Raw genomic sequence first — 22,052 nt, forward strand, 5'->3', positions numbered from 1 at the left:
TGTTCAAATAATGTAAGAGCGTGCACCCTTCATTTCAAATGAACTCTTCTTGTAAAGAGTAAAAGCATACATTTAATCAAATATACATGAACCAGTTCAGAATGTCACAACCACAGTTGTGACAAAGCTTTTATGAAAAACTGGAAGAACAGTTGACACTTTCACAAGAAGAATGTGATGGAAAGAAAGAGATCTGGCGGGTCTCTTAGCCACGACATGACATCTCTTCAAATATCTTTACAGTTCAAGCAAGAAAAGCTTTCAATTAAACATAAAATGAAGCAGAGATTATTACATCGATTGTAAAAGCAAAATACAACTATGACATCTTGCTAAATAACTAGTCTTCTGTCATGCACACTACTCTTCCCATCGAAGTCATGCAATACTTGAGAAGATGCATCACCATTTAGTTCCTGCATTTCAGAAATTAAAAAGACAAACAAATAATTAGGTTATCACCATAAAGTATTAAAATAATAAAGTATAATTAAAACAATGACATATAATATAATGAGAATGTTACACAATCAATATCTTACTTGAAACATAATCATTCCACATTGTTGAAGTAATCTGCTCACGAAGTTCATTGTTGCTACCACGTATTTGCGTTTGTTCAGTATTTTCATCATCATTTATAATTTCACTTACTTCACTATCATTTATATCATCAGAAGGAAATTGTTCAGCATTTGGATTGTGGTTGATTATAAAATTATGAAGAACACATGTTGCTTGTACAATTTTAACTTGAGTGGATATTGGATATGACACATGATTCTTCAAAATCGGAAACCTTGCCTTAAGCAAACCAAATGCTCTCTCCACAGTAGTGCGCAAAGATGAATGTCTATAGTTGTACAATTCTTCTTCTGTCTCAATTTGCCTAGATCCAGACACATTAAACTCTGATAGATGGTACCGACATCTTCTATATAGAGTTAATAATCCAACAATATTTGGGTATCCAGCATCAGCAAGATAATATTTACCTATTTCATAATCAACAATATGTGTTTTGTCAGTCAAACAATTAAATTAATGATAGTAAATTTAAATCATGAATCTTTATTTTCTTACCATGTGAAATTTCTAATGGATGAAGATTATCTTCCAATGCACTATACAATACTCTTGCATCAGTTGCACTTCCTTCCCAACCGGCTAGTATATAGTGAAACCGCATATCGAATCCCACCACTGCTAAAACATTTTGAGATAAAAACCCTTTTCTATTTCGCCAACGATTTTGGCCATCTCTTCGAACATATACTGGAATGTGTGTACCATCAATTGCTCCCAAACAATCCTATTGATACGTAATATGTGTTAGTATTCTAAATGTTTTATCATAAATAAAAATGTTGACTATATCTATTATGGATTATAGTTGTTTACCTTAAAATATGGAAAGAAACGTGGATCTCCTCTAATTCGAGCTGGTGTAGTATCATCTCTACGTCCCACGTATTCATGTGCAATGCGAAGAATTGCTTTCAAAACTAAGTTGAAGTACTTACTAATTGTTTGTCCTGAGTGCTGAAAATCATATTGGGTTCGTCGATTTCGTTGATCATGTCCCAAAGTAACGAGAAACATCGCTACTTGTTCTTCAATTGTGATTTCTCTTGCATCACACAATAACTCCCTACTTTTTAGCAAATTGCATAATAATGCATATGTTCGTTGATCTACCCTCAATAGATCTAAACAATTTCTTGGGTGTCCGTGCATACAGTCATGCACAAATTGGGCTCCTGCTAGTCGATTAGTATGTACTAAATTTCTAGTAGGTCTACTTTGAGCTTTCAAGCGTTCCATCATCAACCACATAAGAAGAATAAAGATAACTGTGGATATTTCGTCCATCCTGATAATAAATACATAAATTTCATGAGAATAAACACTATTTAATTGCAAGCATGAGTTTATAGCAATTTACTATATATCGCAAATTATAAACAATTAAAAACATCAAAAATACACTATTACAAACAACTATTATATATCACAAATTACAAACAATTACACATATCAAAAGTAATGCAGAAACCTCCATAATGATACTTAGCTACAAACATTACCTACCGTTTAGCCAATCTGCATGCGCAACCAAGTAACCTGCAACTCACGTGGCATCATAAGAAAAGCATTTGCTTTATCAAAATTAGAGAGTAAATCAACTGATCTGAAAAACAAATGATTATCTATTTCCTCTTTTGCATGCATATCTCTTAAAATTGCTCCACTCTTCTGCAAAATAGTTGCAGGTTGGGTTTCCACAAGTTGCCGTATGTACTCACCAATGGTTTCAAAAGTATCATCATTCATGGTTGTAGAGGTTCTCGCTTTTTTGTTTCCCCTCATGCTGTTAGAGGTTTCTCCCTGAGTATGAGTATTGCTATCCATTGGTGAAGTAGGTAACTGAAAATCATTCTCATCTTGCTCATCCACATTTATTTGTATATCATCTAGTGGTCTACTATCTACGCCACTCCTATTGTCACCCAATGCAGTAGAAGAACCCCAAATTTCTATTGCATGCTCATAATATTTCCATGTTGCTGGCAATTTATATTTTTTTCTATTTGGGTCCTTTTGTATATATTCTTTCCACACATTATCATCTGCTTGTATAATTTTTTTTATCTGGGTCCCACCCAAATCCTGAAGCAGTAAGCATCTCTTTCATCAGTTGTAAGTCAGGTTTTGCTCTTTTCAACTTGTTTCGAATTTTCTCTAATGTAAACATTGGTCCATATGCTTCTATCATTTTTTGTTCAACCACCTTCATAGCAGTTTCTTTTAGTCCACCTGATGTTCGTATTCCTGGAATCTTTGCTTGCTCTAACATCATGTCAAATAAAAACTGCACTTGATTTTCATCCCACTGTAGTTTGTCATGGTGGCTACTCATCTAAGTTTAACAAATAGAAGTACAAGAAAATCAAACAATTTAGTTACATGAAATAAGTTTAAACAATTGACTACTTGTGCAAATAAGCAAATATACAATCAGCAACATCAAATAAACAAATATGTTTAAGCAATGAACAGACCGATCAAGAAGTCCCCATTTACATTATAGTTCAACTCTCTGATAAGCCACATCAAGGACATGTGCACTTTGGTGATGATATAATGGACATTATCAAAGCAATTACAAGCAACTCATGGAGCAAGAAGGTCATTTTTCCCCCCTTTCTAGTACGTGCATGTGTAATTTAACATACGTGCATTTGAAAAGACATGCACGTACCATAGAGTCTGGGTTAATGAACAGAGATTAATTCTGATTTTCATATATAAACAGCGTTCACAATCATATTATCATTGTCCCATAACATCAGCCAATATATTATTAAACTTTTCATTTTGTTTTTATATTTCCCCGATGCAGGCCCCGATACAAAGGATCATATGAGCCAAAACGTCGTATCAATTGGAAAAACTATATGCTGCGCTACCAATATTCACTACTTTTCTCATTGATTCCAGGAAAATGGTAATTTGCGTTCTTTATCTACCATACAGAAAGATATTCAGATTGTCAGGCATATGTCTACATCTAAAATAACGTCTTTCGGCTACATTTGCATGCATGCTTGATTGATACTCTTCTATTGATGATTAATTAGTAACATTAATCTTAATTCTTAAGCAGCCAAGTATTGACAATATGGCATCAGCTAAGGAATGATCAGCCACGGCTACAGCAGAACGGGCAGGAGATGACAACTCTGCTACAGATAAGGCTGATTACCGCACTGAAAGAAGCAGCGTAATTGAAGGAAAATCAAAACAAAACCAGAATAACAATTATCGCGTCTCATGATTCTTGGTCAGTGGCGATAAGAACATGGGAAAATATTTTTGTAAATTCCAGCATCTCTAAATATCTCTGTACATCGGTGATAATAAAATAGCATTTGCTTTGCTTCTCGTGGACGTAGGTTCTTGCTAGAACTGAACGAAGTTTTCTTCTCTGCTTTTATGTTTTTCACCAACAAGATCTCCATAATCTTCGCAAGCTAGAAAATTAAATTTTAAGACCATGTTAGGAGTTCATATGTTGAGGCCCACTACTTCCTGGACAATCCAGAAGAGAAATAGGCATGGGTTAGTGCAAATGAAGTTGCTTCATTCTTTGCTGGTAGAAGAGGGGGATAGATTGGCCCTTACGGGAAAAACAGAAGAAAAAGGTTGCGTTTGATGGGACATGATACAGCCAGAAAGTGAAAATTTCCCCACAAGAATCTGATTTGGGTTATGTACGTGACTGTGTGGGTTTGTGATTTTAATCACATAAAGAGGCTGTCCCCAAAAAAACAAATTCTCCTTGATTGGTTTCAAGTGATGGCAGTGGTACACCTTCAATTTAGAAATTTTTGTTTTATGAACTATGAATGAGGTTAGATCAGAAAAACAGAAAATATTTCAGTAAGACATATACAATATTCAAACTATGCATAACACATCATCTTCTTTGCTCTCCCCTTCCCAACCTCAAAGAAATGACAAAAAAGAAAATGGAAAAGGACCTGGCAAATTCAGAGTATTGACATAAAGTACATCCAAAATGTTCTGCTATAAAGAAGCACAGATAGATAAACTCGTTTCTATTCCACTTGTTTCTTCTGATATGTAATTTACTAAAACAGAGCGACTGATTTCCATGACCCACACGTTGAGAACAGAGATAATTCTCGATATGCAGCAACAAATGGAGAAACACCAACCTAATGAAATGCAAATGACAAACTATTTGGTCACGTTGGCAAGACCTTAGACAAAGAAAAAACTACAATCCTTTATCTTAAAGCTGAGAAAAAACTACAATCCTTTATCTTAAAGCTGAACACTTATTTGCAATCAAACTCCAGTTTTAAACTCATAGATTGAGAAAAGAGGAAACAGATAGGATTAAAACTACACATTGATCTGTCCCTCAATTATCTCCTGGTTCTTTTACTCATTCATCTTAGATGGCATGGAATTTCATAATGCATAAATTTCATTTGTCAAACTCCTTTGGTTGGGGAGGGAGGAGGCTCTCTAGAGAGAGAGAGAGAGTGAGAGAGAGATTGCAAGGATTTATCATTTATCAAATATAAAACGACAGACAAACATGAAAAGAAGGTACCATAAAAAAATTTATGCCGCCAATTCCCCTGATTGGAGGAAAATAAAAGAAAATTAAGGAAGAAGTTATTAGATTTTTCATTACATGAGATGCAACTGTCTCTGCAGGGATAACTGCACTGACATATAACAGACATTGGTCTTCTCCCATCAAGAAAGGCAAATAATGTCACCTCAAAATCTAATGGTCACTAGGATACAATTTCAATTTAAAACTGAAAATATGAGCAGGAAATTGAAATGTAATGGCTACTTTGTACATGATATGCAATGCAATTTCAATAAAGATGAGTCTAATTTATAGCTAATAGTGTAGCACCTATTATGCTGGGAACTCGGGGGCTTAAATATAAACTGAGGCTTTAGTTGCCTTCTCAGAAGGCTATCTTAATCAGCTGAAAAAGAGAAATACACAAATGGTGGGTCTTACTGACTCAGTGAGCATAATACAGTGAGATAATATGAATCAAAAGAAAACACATGATATCAACAGTCAAGAGATCACACCATATAAACAAGCATTCAAGCATATCTCTTAGAGTTGTTTTACGCTTAAAACTTAAATGTCTGCCATTGAACTCACTGAAAATTCAATTGACTGCTATTGGACTTTTAGCTTTCGTATATCAATCTCTTTTCTTAGATTACAATAATACTATTTATTATTGTAGACATCAGGCCTGATATATAGTGCTTGGAAGTTTGGTCGATCGTCATTCAAAAAAAAAGAGCAGGAAAGAAGGAACTTAACGAGTTGGTGTTCAGGCACTTCATCTTCTTTGAACTTAACGAGTACCAACAGAGTAATTCAGGAAAAAAGAAAAAAAAAACAAGCGCAAATATGCAGTTCAAAAGGCAAAGCTTGAGTGTCATTCGTATTTACCGGCCTGACTTATATACAGATTCAGGAGATGCATATCATCATTACAAAGGATCAATGAACACTAACCAAGCAGAGAGAAAGAGGACGCCCTTACCTCGACGAGAAGCTGTTGTTGGGCTGCAATGGAAGCTACGACTGGTCTGCTGGTAGCCTGTAAACGATAACCGGCAATGGAAAAAGGGCAAAAAAAAGGAGTAAGCCTATGGTCATGGAAAAGGAAAACAACAGAGAGAAAGAAAGAGAGAAACAACCTGCGTCTAACCTCGACAGAGATGTGGAAGAGTCGTTGCTGCAGAGAGCTGTCGTTCCTGCTAAGGAGAGGAGAAGAGGAAGCTGAGGAGCTGCTAGGCGGAGAGGTTGCAGATTGCTTGATAGGCAGGGCGAGGGGCAGCTGAAGGAGGCGAGAGGTTGAAGGAGGGTGAAGAAGCGTGAGGGGCAAGGAAGACAAGAAGGGGCTACAGGGTGACGGCTAGGGCAGCTCGGGCGACAGAGGAGAAGGGGAGAAATAGGAATAGGGCAGCACGGGGGCGTAGATGAGGGCGGAGATAGAGGAGAAAGTAAGGTTGGGGGCGGAGAAGAGGAGAAAGGCAGGAGAGATGGAGGCGGAGGTGAAGGAGAAGGAGATGGGGGCAGAGGTCGAGGGCTCGGGGAGAAGGAGATGGGGGCAGAGGCCGAGGGATCGGGGTCGTCGGGGGCAGGAGTCAATTTTCTGTCATGTCTGTTCCGAGGGTTAGCTCGGAACGGATAGGAACAAAAAAATCATTTATACCCTCTTTCAGTCGTCCGTCCTGTCCAGTCTGTCCGGTGTCCACCGTTTGATGAAGAAATCTGCTAAACAGGACACGCGTGTCCTGTTCTGCGTGTCCTGTGGCCACCAAACGACCTCTTAATGTACATCTTATTGGATAAAACAAAAGTTCATTTTTTTTGAACTGAGGGTGAGCCAAGAACACCAGCCTTATTATCTATTGAAAAAGTTGTAACATATGCCTAATTATGTGGAAGATAGAAAGCTTCGATATGATTTCAACAAATAGGTAGTCTAATTAAGTGCTTCAAAAAAAAAACTTATTATATGAAAAATTGATCATTTTTTAAATGACATTCTTAGTTTAAAAAGGAAAAGAAAAGGAAACTACATATTCTCCTATTTTTTAATTACAGTGATGCACTCGAACAGGTCCCGTTTTTTATTCCCATGATATGATTGCCTTTATCTAATTGGATAAAAATCAAAGGATTTTGAAAAATGTAAAATATAAAAAGAAATTGAAATCCAACTATGTTGGCAAGTTAAATAAGATCTGATAAGTGAGGTGCATATGCCTTCAGTATGTTTTGAATATTGAAATGATTCTTTAACAAATAGGCACATAAAAAATGCCTAGAATACCAAAATAAAATGATGTTGCTAAGAGGTATAACTGAACCCTTTGCACATGGTGAGATCTAGACCAAAATAAAATGGTATTGCTAAGAGGTATAATTGAACCCTCTGCACATGGTGAGATCTAGATTTCTAGGGTCACAACTACTAAAAGTTTTTTTTTTTGAGCAAACCCATGGCAACACTTACATACACTTCAAACTGTACCATATAAAATAGTTCCAACTACTGCATACGAGAAATAGGCAGTTACTAAACTAGATCTCAACAACCTTAAGATACAGAGATTTATAGCGCATCCAAATATCTCATATTCAAATTTGATAAATTGGGTAATAGATCTATAAGATACAAGTTCATTGGATATTTGAAAATGAAATACATAAATATATAGGAAAAATAAAATCACCCGTCTACCTTTGTGGCTAAATTATTATTATTTTTTGTTTTGTGTCATTAAAAACTATCACAACTGACTATTGCAAATGCAGCCTCTTTAGCAACACAAAATACAAAATAATCATCCGGCCATAAAGGTAGGATCGCGATTTGAATTTTTCTATATATATATAAATAGAGAGAGAGAGAGATTGAACTCAGCCGATTGCCTCTGCAACCGGATACATTTTTATTTTGTGTCACTGAAAACTTTCAAAAAGATGCATTCTGGCGCTAAAATTAGTGGTCAAAGCAACGAGCAATCGCAAAAGTTCCTTTTATGATGCTTTTTACCCCACACATACACACACACACACACACACATATATATATATATATATATATATATATATATATATATATATATATATATATATATATATATATATATATATATATGCGAACATATCATTAAAAAAAAAAGAAAATAAAAGCAAAAGAGGGCAGACAAAACCCTTGAATGTGACCTCCCGCACACTCTCTCCATTATTCCCCCATCTACCACCTTCCTCCGCCCTACCCGCCTCCCCAACAAAACCTGCCTGACCCCGTCCCCTGCCGAATCCCCCTGCCCTTCCCTTTGTTGTCTACATTGCCCAAATAAGCAAGGTCGCCTCCACCGGACCTGTTCCATCTCCCTGCTCGGACAAACACCACCACCGACAAACTATCCTTTCCAGTTGAACGAACTGCTTCACCTTTGGACGTGCATCGAATTTATCCCAAGCTTCTGCTATTGCTATCCGTTTTTCTCCTTGCTTTTATCCTCTTTTCTTTTATACTCCCCTTCTCTTTTTCGTTCTTTCTCCATTTTTTCTTTTTCTTTTGCCCTTTCACCCACACAATCATAATCAGATGTTTTTATTTTTGGGTTTTTTTTTCCACTATGCAATTCCTAAAAATGAGGTTCATCATCTTGAGATATCAAAAGAAAACAAAAGGTGTTTTGTCTATTCTGTCAAAAAAAAAAAAGGAAGTGTTCATGCTGGATGTTGAGCCTCCATGGTTGTCAATCCAGCCCCTCCACTGCCTTATCTACCAGAAAATACTGGCACCCCTTTTTAGTGACTCCATGAATAGGTCCTTCCAGAAATCGACATCGTCACAACCCTCGCTCGATCTTTCTCTCTTTTTGTTTTTGTTTTTCTTTTTGGGTAATGCTCGTTTACAGTTATCTTTGTCCGGGTACCCAGGAGGCGACGATTTCAATTATGATTATTTTTTTAATGTTTTACTTGTTGCCGATGGTAGCTTCTTTGAATAACCAACAGATGTAGGAAATAGATTGATAGATTGTTAATAGAACGCTAAAGACCTCAAAGTTCTATACCCTTGTTGAAGTCCCAATTGACTTTTTTGTTTAAATTTTTCTTTAGGGCCTGTTTGGCAGGAGGGAAAGGGAGGGGTTGAGCAATCCCTCCTTTGTTTGGTTGGAAGGAGAGGGAAAGAAAAGGAAAGGAAAGGGAGGGATTGTTTAGTGTAAATCCCTCCCCTCTCAAATCGGACGGATTGGGAAGGAAATGAAAGAAAGTAAGTGAAAAAGTTTTTTGTTCCCATACTACCCCTCCTTTTTTTTCACCCATTTCTAAATCTATGTGTTATTTAGTCTTTTTTTTATTACATTCCTTTCCTTTCCCTTTCTATCCAAACAACATTTTTAATCAACTCTTTCCATTCCTTTACATTTCATTCCTTTCCCTTCCCTTTCTCTTCCCTTCCCTTTCCTTTTCCTCCCTTTCCCTCCCTTTCCCTCCTACCAAACAGGCCCTTAGTGTTGCACTTGTACGGGTTAGCAGGGCTCTTTATTGCGGCCAGAAAGAGTTCAGCTGCCACGCCCAAGTGAGGATTGTTTTAAACAACCCCATGAAACTGCAATTGCATGGTGATGGGGCCTCACATTGAGTTTTCCTAAACTTCAACTGCTTTCCTTATCTTGTTTAGAATGGATCGATGGTTTTTAACATAAGCAGTTTGTTAACATGAGCATCTGTGGTTCATTGATCAAGAATAGGTAAGACAAGCTCTCCCAAATGGAAATATTATGAACCAAACCTTATTTCATGGAAGATCAAGTATATATTTTGATATTCTCCCTCGAGAAAATTACTGAATCTAAGGGATGTTCCACTAAAAAAGGCCTCGATGTTTTGATCTCTGATTCATATTGTTGGTGGGATATGCAGAACCCAAGTGAACAAGTGTTACATGTGCATGCATCGTTTTAGATGCACATGGCTCAGTGATATGAACCAATCGATTGGCTATGCGTCTGGACTGAAGACATGGGCAAAGTGGGTAGAGTCGGATGTAGATCCAGCGACGACCAAATTAAATCTCAATCAATAGAATAAGATGAAAAGAAAAAAAAAAAAAACACTTAAAAAACCTCATGAAAAAAACAAAGCATAGAAACCATAAAAAGCAAAATTCAATTGACGATTGCAAGCAAGTTCATGATTAGAAGGAAACCCACAAACTTGCCAATAAGATGACTCATTTGCATTGCACATGGAGTCATTACATATCACTTCCCAACTGGCGACCATTGGGACAAGAAAGAGAATATGGTTCATAAACCATTTAGGCAAAAGAGACACATGGTATGGAAGGAGCGGAGGGAAGATGGCTTGGTGACACGAAACCCCTGTTTCATACTTTAATATCCTACACCTTTGTTACGTACACATGATACCTTAACATATAGTAATGCAAACACAAAGTTGGAGAAAGTTTAACCTCCAGAACACCAATGGTCGTGGAGTGGTTGTGTTGCAGAAAGGGATCAAAACGCCGCTTGGTGCTGATCACACAGTTATCATGGTAGCTTGCCCTGTTTTAGAATTTTACTAGAAGGCACCTAAGAAGAAGAGGGCTGGCCATACTAACCAAAAAAAATTGAAGAAAAGAAAGGGCAAGTGACGGAACCTACGGATGGGAAGGCGAAGGGCATCGTCGGATGGCAGCCACCCAATGGTTCTCCTCGCAGGAAGACGTGCAGACAGAGAAGGAAAGGGGGAACAGGTCCGGTGGAGGCAGCCTTGTTTCTCTGAGCGACGAGAGAGTGGGTGGGAGGGTACCTGATGGGATTCAAGGTTTCTGTCTCCCTTCTTCTGCTGTTATTTTTTTGATGATATATATATATATACACACACAAATTGTCTGAAGGAAAATGTATCCAACGGATGCATGCTGCGCCATCGAATTTTATTTTCATCGAGCAGCATTGAGTCTTCGACCTTGCCCTGCATTTCCCCTTGACTCGCTGGATCTCTCTCTTCTCCCTCCAACCCAATGGTGCAGCGTGCTCTCCTTGCACCCGGCGCTGCCTCTTCTCCCCTTGATGGTGCTCTTCACTGATGGCATGCACCCAGTATGCCCCCCTCTCTCCCACCATTCTCTCCTCTCCCTGTCTCCTCTCTTTCCTATCGCCATCTTTGCTTCTCTTTCCCGCTCCTTTTCTCCCTGTACTTTCTCCACTTCCCTTTCCTTTTCCGTTTCTTCCTCTCTTCTTCTCTCCCATTGCAAAGCCTTGCTGGCCCAACACGCCCACTGGCAAACTGACGCTCGACTTGGTTGTGGAGCCATCGACGAGCCCTACCACCTCATCATCGAAGCAGTCCATCCGACTCACCCTCACTTCTTTTTCTTTCTACATCATTGGAGATTAGATTACCAGTAGTGGCTAGTAAATTTCTCCTTTTTCTTTTGGTTCATATGGATTTGTGTTTATTCTCGTTGTAATAGTAATTGGATTTAGATTCCCTTTTCTTTTATCTTTCACTCTATGCAGTATGTGGGTACAGTCTTCTTTACAAAGTTGGTTGTTTGGTGATAAGCATGCATTGTGCCCTTCTAGAATCTTTTTCTCACCATCTTTTCACTGAGGGTGAAGTTTCTACTTGAACCTTAGTTTTTCTTTCCTTTTCATTCCCGTTAGATTCTATTTGATGCAACGACATATACTGCAGACGTTCAAAACTTATAGTGACATTACATTGCAAGGAAGGATTACCCTTTAAAAGAGAAGAAATCTACGACGAAAGGAGAGACAGCTCTGGGATTTTGTTATTTAGACAAGCTTTCTACTTTTCAATATTTGAAAATTAAAGAGAATTTGTAGGTCTTTCTTTCTTTTATATTACTGCTTTTATGGATACACTTGCAGGGCTACTTTATTGTATTTTTTATCGATTGAAAACTCCATTATAATGGATATTTCTCTTACTCCTGATAACACCATAATTTACTTGTCATTTTCCAGTCCAATATTTAACTTTTCAATTTTGTAATTTTAAAAATCATTTGGTATTTTGCTGCCTACCTTCCATAACCTTTTTTTTATTAATGTGGTTTTCTTTTTGTGGATGAGGCATCCTCATCTTAGGATAAAAATTTTAGAACGGCAGAAACTTTAACCATCCATGAGCTTAGAGCATGCCCAGTTTTAGTTTTGGGGATTCTTAAATATCAAGTCTCCCTGAGATGGTGAATTTTGTAGATGTTGACCTAGTTAGTTTTAGACTTAAAAACGTAAGCAATCTATTTTTTTTATCCTAAAACCAATACCTCCAACATGCATCTCTTTACAGTAGTACTTAATACCTACAACTCAGAATGGGAATTTTGGATCAAGGATTTGCTTTCATTATGAGAAGCAATGAGACCAGCTTCATGAATATCAAATATCTAACTTTAATACATGAGAAATAGTGTTCCACCTCTCTCTTTCTCCCGAGGATGGGCAACTTAATTTATAGTTATGATTTGAAGACAAAAAGCACCCAACTCGTTAAGAGTCAAAATATAGAGCTACTATTAATTAACACAAGTTACCATTCAAATTATGTCCAGCTCTCTAGTGTTGTTTGTTAACGACACTGCAGTTCACTAAAAACTCATTGACGACAAACGGGAAAGGAGAAAATATGTAAGGGAATATACTTTTCGTCAAAGTAGATCAACCACACGAAATAAGTTGAATTTTCGTTAGAGTGATTGCTTCCACTTAAACTACAAAGCTGTATTCCAACTCAAAATCACTAGAAAGGGAAATATTACATGTTGCAATCTATTAACAGAGCACTATATAATATCAACCAACAATTTCCCCTACATTCTTTCAAGATGAAGGGTCTTTCTCCAGCTCGAGTCAGGGAAGCATACCAGTCATTTGCTTCATGACTGTGATTCATAACTGCTATTTCCAAATCAGAGGCTGAAGTAGAAATAGCAAAAGCTTTTGGCGTTGTGAATCACAGTCATGAAGCAAAAGGTATAAGTGATAGTCATACGGTTTCAAGCTTTCACTGTCCTTAAAAGTGATTGATAGCAAAAGTTTTTGTTCGAAGCCACATCGACGAGCCCTTTCCTCTTGGTGTTTATATCACATAGGCAGTTTGGTCCTTGAACCATGGACTTGCAACGTCAGTCCAATATATTGACATCAAGAACAAACTTGCGGGTTGCTTTATATGCCCTTTAAATCACTCGTCTCAAGTTGAGGTCAACAAAAGAACATCTAGTTAGGCCCTTAATCTTCATTGGCATGGAATAGATTTCTCAATAGTTCCATTTAATTTGTCAATCAAGTTGGCATTGAATATATATATATATATATATATATATATATATATATATATATATATATATATATATATATATAAGAAATTACGTAGTTATCAGAGCTTCCTATATCAAACTTTGGCAAAAATCATCAGGGTCATTGGTTCTAATGAAATTAGATTATTGAAATTAGGTTGTAGATGTAGAAACATACTGTTTTTCCAAGAGTTTAAATAACTCTTCAGTCTTAAAAGAATGGGAGAAAAAGAAATAGGAAAAGGAAAACAAATGAGTTTCCTTAAACAAAAACCTTTGTCACTTTTGAGGGGTATTTTGGACTCTTGAAAAAGCTAAATCTTCATCTTTTGATGATTTTGGAATCAACCACTTAAATGATTCTCATCAAGCCTAGTAGATGAGAGACTCAGTTATTTTCATATATAAAGAAAATTGAAATCAATCATCCACCACTAAGCCTCTCTCTCTATATATATATATATATATATATATATATATATATATATATATATATATATATGAGAGAGGAATTAAAATAAACAGGCTACCATTGTGGCTGAATGGTTATTTTTTTATTTTGTGTTGCCAGAAAATGACTCAAAAAGTACATTCCATTTTTAAAATGGTAGTCAAACGATTGGTCATTGCAAATGCACCTTTTGCGATGGTTTTTAACAATACAAGATAAAAACATAACCATCCGACCACATAAATGGCCAGCTTATGTATATATATATATATATATATATATAAAGCATGCCATTTCCATCTTCTTTCAAAAGCACAGTGGCAGCCCTAATCTGCCAGATAAACATAATATGTCAGCCATTAGTCATCTTGTCTAACCTCTCTCTCTCTCTCTCTCTCTCAATAATCGATATCTATCTATCACTCCACACAACAACACGCAAATGTATCAAAAAAGAAAAAGGTGTCAAGTTACATGGGAAAGAGAGGTTGGACGGCAGCTAAAATTGTGCAAAATTTGAAGGAGAATTCAAAGTAACCAGCCCTAGTACTCCAGGTTAATAAAAAAAATCAGATTTGAACATACGCCCACTCTTCCAGACCAGCCTCCCGACGGATTTAGAACATGGAATGAACAGTATTCATCACTTTATTGCAACGAGTACAATGTAGCAGCTGAAGCATGTGGCCAACAGAGAACTCAGCCATTAATTGTTAAAGGCGCTTAATTGAGAGGAACCCCAGGCTCTCAAACAAAGGACTTAACTAGGAGTGCTGTTAAAGAACAAAGATGCCAACTAATGAAGTGTCAAAAACTTGTACAATTTTCATGTTTTACATGAAAACTCCAACAGAACTTTTATTGGTCACAGGAGAGGGCTCCACAACTTGAACATTTCATGCTTTCAAAACATTAGGCTTTACAATGTAAAATTGGACATGTACACTCAATACAGATAAGAGCACAGACATATAACAAACATTTCTAAAGTAAGCAATTAAATTTGTTGACTTGGTAAAGAAAAGGGGCTGTTGCCTGGCTTCTGGTTGTGCTGCAGAGATAGGCGAGCCATCAGAGATCAGAATAAACTTCTGACCACACACACAAGAAAAACTTGCCATTAGTAAGACTCAGCAATTAAATGTGGTTGACCTAACAAGCGTGGACTTTTGCTTCTCCTCCTCAAGTGAGACTATACCAAGATGCGATGGATCTTCAAGCATCATCTTGGAGACCAAATAACCTGCAACTGACCAGGTTTGAAATTTGCGTGACTGTTTGCCAACATATCGACCAGTTTTACCATCATAATACTCTGGCCAACCATCACGACAAATCCTGCTCTCAGCCAGTTCAAGAGCCCTTTTTGCTATATGCGGTCGCCCAGTTTTAATGCATGCAGCTGTGAGTGACCATAAAAGAACTGCAGAAACAAGGTTCCCATTAGATGAAATTGTGAATCTCGTTATGAAAAAGAGAATAAGCTTTGTGCTTAAGTTGCAAGCATTTTGGTAAAAAATTATATTGCAGACTAGTGAATAAAAAAATTTCAAAGACAGGAGGCATATTGAGGCACTTAAAAGAAAATATTGGGATCTACATATTGAAGCATAACTAGGTGTAAGTATCAAATATCTCAATATAAAAAATTCAAGGGAATAATTAAGTTGTAAGTTGTAACTAGTTCATTTCCACAATTCCACCCTATGAAGTTTTTTTTTAAAAAAAAAAAAATTAACCAACCTAAACTAATTTAGTTTTAGAGAGGGAAATCTAATACCGAATCTAGAATCTAACTATTTATGATAAGTTGCTGACAAGACCAGACTAGCTTGAAGTCAAAAATTAAGTAAAATTAGAATTTAGAGCCTAGTAAATTTCCCAGATCAGGTTCTCGTTAGGAATCAAGTAAAATGCTAATATTAACTGAATCGAACCCTAGTAATCACATCACTCAATCAGATGCAAATACGTAAAGCACCATGGGTGGAACTAGGAGATACATGAATCTAATAGAGAGATGCTTTCAGGAGAAGGTGCAAGAAACTTCGCTTGTGAAACATAAGACTCTTGCTACCAAAGTCATAAATGTCCTTATTGCCTCTAGCTGTTCCCTTAAAATGAGACTATGAGGATCTGCTATGGAGCCATAGGTTCAGTTGCATGGAAATGTAAACTGATTATATTGCACAAAAACTTCACAATCAAAAGAGCCATCAGAACAAATAGCGACTGGAACATATGCTATTGGCTGTCCTGTGTTTCTAATACTAAAGTGCTGTTCAATTTTTCCAGCTCTGATACATCTTTCTTTTGCTATCACTTGCAGGCTTGCAGCTATGAATTCCAATTCCAGTGTATATGCTAATTGCTGGTCTTCAATAATCCGTAGATTGTATTTTTAAATCCAACTGAAGGCAATGTCTAAATCAGCTATTAGGAAAAAATGTACAATTATATATGAAAGAGTGGATGTTTAGTTGAATGATAATCTTGCATATGCAATCATGGGTTAAAAGTTAAAACCAAAATGCCTTCAAGGACTTCAGCAGAATGCATCTAAATGTCCAACACAAACAGAAGGAGCGTCCATTCATATCCTTGTTCCTTCATCTGTAGGCTGTTGCATGTTTATACCATTTGGTGTTGGTCTGGTAGGAATATGCTTGCATGTCTGGGAATGCATGGAAGAGAAACACACACACACACACACAGAGAGGGAGAGAGAGAGGGAAAGAGAGAGAGAGAGAGAGAGAGAGAGAGGGTGCACTAACCTGGCCAAGAACCACCATTATGATAACTCCATCTTGTGTTTTTAGGATCACAGCCTGTGACTATACGCCATTCATGACTCTCTAAGGCTGGGTAGGAAACCTTAAGGGGCATTTCCCCAACAAGCTCCTCCCATCTCTCCTCAATAAGATCCATTATGGCCTTGGATTGTTCACTAGTAGCTAATGATGATAAAATTGCCATGCAATTTCCCAAAGCAAACCATCTGAAGTCCATTCTGGCTGGACTGACATTTCCAATGAAGTAACCACCATTTGTTGGCATGAAATCAAATATCCAATCTGGGATTGATTCGGGATTGACATTGAACTTGTTAACTGCAGTATGAGAGTACTCTTCCATCTTATAGCGATAAATATTGTTTAGTTTTTGAAAATCAAGCCAGAAATAATTACGTAAATGATATCTGAGAGCACGTAATCTTTTGTCAATCATCCCGATAAATCCTTCCCCACCACCTTCAGCCCTCAAAAGCCGACGGGCACATCTTAGTGCCATAAAGAACAATGCTTGTATCTCAATAGGATAACCATAAATGCCCTGGAAAAAAAAAACACAAAAAAGTGAATTATAAAGATATGACGATAAGAAGAATCAAAATCCAATATACCACATTCAAAGATTCTTTGAAATAATAAAATAATGATAATAAATGCCTGGAATGCTAGATCCGACAGATAAACCTGTAAATTCTTAAAAAAATTAAATTGGCGTCTTCTTTTATTGTCCATGAGTCACAGAGAACTAGTACATTAGCATTAGTGAAATTGAAAGGACAACATTGAGTTAGGCAGCATTATAATATAATTACGTTGTAACTAATAGCCATACAGTAGGCAATTTGCCCATGATTTAAAATTCTAATTAGAAAATTAGGCCAAAAAGGGCAGATAACCATCAGTCATATACCTGAAATTGGAGGATACTACTATTCCTAATCCAAGGAGAAGCATCCAGATCTATGTCACAAGGATGTAGGCATGGGTGCAGCACAGATCTATGTTGCTATTTCCTCAAAAACATTTGTTTATTGTCTATATTTATAAAATATAAAATTACTAAACAAAAGTTACCAAAATATACTTAAAAAAAGATATGCGAGTCTGCGGTGTCCAAGCCACGTCCCATACCCACACCCTTGTCCAGCCGTACCCACACAGTCTCTGGTGCCCTTCCAGCAGTACCCGTGTGACGTAGATCAAGAGGTAATATATTAAGCCAAAGTCAAGCTTATGCGGTAGAATTGCGAAAAAAGTTTGAGCGGCTGGTTCTCTCAAACTTTTATTGTCGCTTCATGGAAAGAGAAATAGCACAGCCGACATAATTCCTTTCAAACAAACAAAAGAAAAAGGTTTAAACAGATTGCCATTTCACAAACTTCAATTGCTAGGCTGGCAATCAAGGTACTTAATAGCAATGTGCATTTCAAAAGTACACACTCAAGGAATATAACAAGTATTCTATATTCACAAATGAGAAAATGATCCCAAGAAATGTTTTTCTGCATTCAAATATGTCAATCACCAATCAGAATCATAGATAGTAGTAAGGTATATAACAGCCAAAGGCATCAACAACGTGCTAGGGATGTCTAAGGAAAATTTACAAAAAAAAAACCCAAGATATTGTGGGGTGGGGGGGGATTCAGTAGAAGTATGTTCAAGCTGGTTATGGAAAGAAAAAAGAAAGCATCACATTTTCTAGTTGTAGATCAAAATAAATCGCGAAATGCTCACCATTCTACGATCAACCATACAACAGCCATCTGTACAAAGCAGCGTTGGAAAATTGTCGAATCCTTCAGAAAGGCAAAGTGATAATATCAACCTCATTCCTGTTTGGCAATCAGGCATCTCAGATAGAGAATAGTCTCCTGTAGCTTTTGTGTAAGCGTTCAGCATGATTATCCACCAAAACCCAGAATCAACTGGTGCAACTCTTCCAATAGCACTTCCTCCAAAGTCAGCAATTGTTGCCTCTGTACCTCTTGCTGGATTGTGGAGAATCTTGAAACTTGCTGGCATAACCCCTTGACCAAGAGTGAAGCAGTCAACATGCTTCACCAACGACTGGAGTCCAAGAGTCCTTAAAAGAAAATTTTTTACTATTGCTGGTTCCTTATTCATCAAAAAAGCTAAACCACTTGGAACAAAATCACGGACAAATACCTAAAAAAAGGCAATGAGAAGTCAAAATCTGTACTAACTAAAAATAGGCAACTCCAAAGAGTATGAGGTATTAAGCTTCAAGCTGAATCAAAATTTAAATATTAACAAATTAATATTTTCATCTTACAAATTCAATAAAACATTGTTTGTGGCAGATAAATGAGTAGTCATAGGACCTGATGGAGTAAGCATCATTTTGAGCTATTGCAACTAATGTCTAAACCATGCAATTACACGGATGTATCCTACAAATTGTGGAATAAAATAGTAAAAACGGATACAAAATTAGCCTTATGAATTAAATGAAAAGCAATAAAAAATCTTCTGCTCCTTGTATTTTTTTTTTTTAATTTTTGCATTACCCTTAAAGTGAATGAAAACCAGTTGGAGGGAACACGGAACCTTAATATATACCAAAAAAATGATCAATGAAACCTTGAATGGCCCATAACTAAATATGTTTACCTATCATCAGATTAACTAAGCAATTTAATGAACCTATCATATAATTTTTTATTTTTACTCTTAGTCTGCAGTGAGCTTGACATCAGTTGTTCATTGACGTAGGGCAGCAGATAAAGTGATGTTGTTAAAAACTTGCTAATCTTGTGCCGAGCCATTCTTCTAAAGAACAAGAAAAGAGAGAAAGAGGTTTTTACTTGCAAGCATTCCCCATACATTAACAAGCAAAACCTTAAACCTCCTTCTAAGTTAATAAATATGTCAATTTGCATACATCATACCAACATAAGGATTCACATCGTTGACAATGGGCTGAAGAGTATTAAAGAAAACAAGAAAAGAAAAACGAATGTATGTTCTATATGCATATATACAGAAAAATCAATGCAAAGAAGAGTATAATGTATACACACCTGATCATAATTCAGGGTATCATCAGATAGATCCAGTGCAGCAACTGTTCCCACCATATTCCCTTGAAAATAGACAATGGACTTTCTCAATGTTTCCCAAGCCTCAACCACCATAGGGTTTTGATTCAAGGAAGCATGACAACCCCAGGATGCGCTTGGAGTTAATTGTTTGCATGCGCTTGGAGTTAATTGTTTGCTTGGCGACGCTACAATTTCAGTTGATCCTGCGGTTTTCAAGCTTTCTAGAAACTGGGGTCCAGCAGAATCATTTTGGTTAACAAACTCCCCCATCATGGAGTCCTCACACGACCGTTGACGATCAATTTGGTATGGCCTTCTCTCCCTCAGTTTCGGTGAGTCGGTGGCTGCATTTTCTATGGCATTAAAAATTGTCTGAAAATCTGACCGATCTGCTTCCTTTTGTAGATCTGATGACGACATATTGACCTAAAGTCCTTCAAACCAACAAAGCCTCTGTTGGCAATTTGTAAGCCGAAGGTCGGCCTATTCCAGCAGCATCCACAAACTTACACCCGCGAGAATTAGTTCAGGGCATAGCAGTGAGATGGCCAGTCACAGTTCGATTCCCGAGAGCATATTTCCTTGCACAAGAGGGTTGGGAAGGACCTATAAGGTTTTAGGGCCGCTTTCACGAGGATCAGGACTGGATTTTCTCGTTCGACTGTCAGAAAAACAAAATCCAAAGAAACAATGAATGGAAAGAGTGTTTAAAACAATCAATAACATGCACGCGCACAAGATTCAAAACGCATAATCCATCTGATTGCTACCAATCAGAAAAAGGCGGCACCATAAACCAGAAGGGGCAAGGCAACTAAAACAAACACAAATTTACAGAGAAAACATCAAAAACCAGTCTTCTGAAGTAGAACAGAGCTAAAAATACGAACAGAAGTCCTAACCCCATGAAACGCCTCAAGCAAAAGAAGAGACCACGTATCAATTTCAAAAAGAAATCAAGACAAGGATGGAAAGAAAATTTAATCTCTTCGCAGCTCGTCAAATCAAGAGAACGAAGAACAACCGAATCCCATAAAGCACAGACACGAAGTAAAATGGAAAGGAAAAGCAGAGGAATTGTTCAATGGAAACAGTTCAGCATATATGGTTGAGTACCCGATCCAACAGTTAAAGAGAAACGCTCACGGGTATCCTCCGAGTGATTGGCAATCCAAAGGAGAGCAAAGAAAGACCATCGGCAAATCAGGTCCACGAGCTGCAGAGAAGAGATCGGATGCAAAATGATGAGAGAGACAGGGAGAGATGATCGCATCGCCATGAGAATCGAACAGAGCTCCGCAATTTTACGCGTTTGCTTAAAATGGGGGCGTCGGAGTCGGAGAAACAAGCAACCACCCTGTGGCCCTGCCTATTGTTTTTTGATACTGCATCAGAGTGGTTGCATGAGCCATTCGTTGCCAAGTGCCTCAAGTGAATGAAGGACGACGGAGTGCTACCGCCAGCACTGGAATCGAACGGCTAGTATTGTCTGTGAGAGGTGGAGGGTCACAACAGCTTCAGTTCTGAACCGTTGATTTTACCATATGTGACGGCTTGTCTTCATGCAAAGCCCGTGGTCACGTAAGCGCCTCCCTTAATTGCTGGCCGCTTGGATTGGATCGGGTCTGAGACAAAGTGGAACCGACTTATCTGTTTGGCACCCCTCGTATGTAGTAGGGGATCATCGGCTCCGGAAAAGGATCAGATAAGAAAAAGGGCGTGATCCAAAAGTATTTAGGTCCCAAGTCCGGGGCCCGAGTAGTGAATGGTTAGGACATTTTGTATTGGATATGTGTTCGCCTAGAGTTCTAACGAGGCACTAACACAGTTGGAGTCATGAAATATTAAAACATAGTATTTCATAAATTCATATAACACTGCGTTAGTATTTTTATTGTCAAATATCCTCTTATTGTCAAATGTCCCATTATGGTCTGTTTGGTAAATGTAATAATATATAATTGTTTCATAAATATGGCTTAAAGATTAAGACAAGATTCATTATACACATTAAAAAGTGTTTGATGAATCTGCTCCAAATTTTAAAGCAGACTCATAAGACAATTACAAACTGTTTCATTTGCTAAACGTGCCCTTAGGATATGCTTTTAATTACTATGCCAAACATAACAACCTTAGTTTGTTTATTCCATGTTTTTCTTTTGTTTAAATATGAATTCATCGATGTGTATCAGGATAATCCAATGGCCTAAAGTCCCATATGGATTTCAACATATTCACACAAGAACATTTCATGATCGGGTATATCTTGTCTAAACTTCATGCCCTTTAA

The 22,052-nt window shown here is 37.3% G+C and overlaps 2 protein-coding genes across 4 annotated transcripts; both read right to left on the reverse strand.

Moving 5' to 3' along the window:
* Positions 1-504: 504 nt before the first annotated feature.
* On the reverse strand, positions 505-1,810 carry LOC116261366 (uncharacterized). Its single transcript, XM_031640093.2, has 2 exons — positions 1,084-1,810; positions 505-995 (listed from the first exon to the last, which is right to left on the reverse strand). The coding sequence occupies exons 1-2, from the start codon at positions 1,187-1,189 to the stop codon at positions 523-525; spliced, it is 579 nt and encodes a 192-aa protein (XP_031495953.1). The 5' UTR covers positions 1,190-1,810; the 3' UTR covers positions 505-522.
* Positions 1,811-14,778: 12,968 nt separating this feature from the next.
* Positions 14,779-21,133, reverse strand: LOC116261589 (probable alkaline/neutral invertase F). Of its 3 annotated transcripts, none has more exons than XM_031640427.2 (5): positions 20,876-21,133; positions 19,739-20,420; positions 18,432-18,863; positions 16,677-17,235; positions 14,779-15,325 (listed from the first exon to the last, which is right to left on the reverse strand). In XM_031640427.2, exons 2-5 carry the CDS (start codon positions 20,177-20,179, stop codon positions 15,033-15,035), a joined length of 1,725 nt encoding a protein of 574 aa, XP_031496287.1. In that variant the 5' UTR covers positions 20,180-20,420; positions 20,876-21,133; the 3' UTR covers positions 14,779-15,032. The 3 variants fall into 3 exon arrangements, with proteins under 3 accessions (XP_031496287.1, XP_031496285.1, XP_031496286.1); XM_031640425.1 differs by lacking the exon at positions 20,876-21,133 and adding an exon at positions 20,662-20,848; XM_031640426.1 differs by lacking the exon at positions 20,876-21,133 and having other exon boundaries at positions 19,739-20,848.
* Positions 21,134-22,052: the final 919 nt, after the last annotated feature.

Source organism: Nymphaea colorata, chromosome 9, assembly GCF_008831285.2.
Source record: "Nymphaea colorata isolate Beijing-Zhang1983 chromosome 9, ASM883128v2, whole genome shotgun sequence".
Taxonomy (NCBI): domain Eukaryota; kingdom Viridiplantae; phylum Streptophyta; class Magnoliopsida; order Nymphaeales; family Nymphaeaceae; genus Nymphaea; species Nymphaea colorata.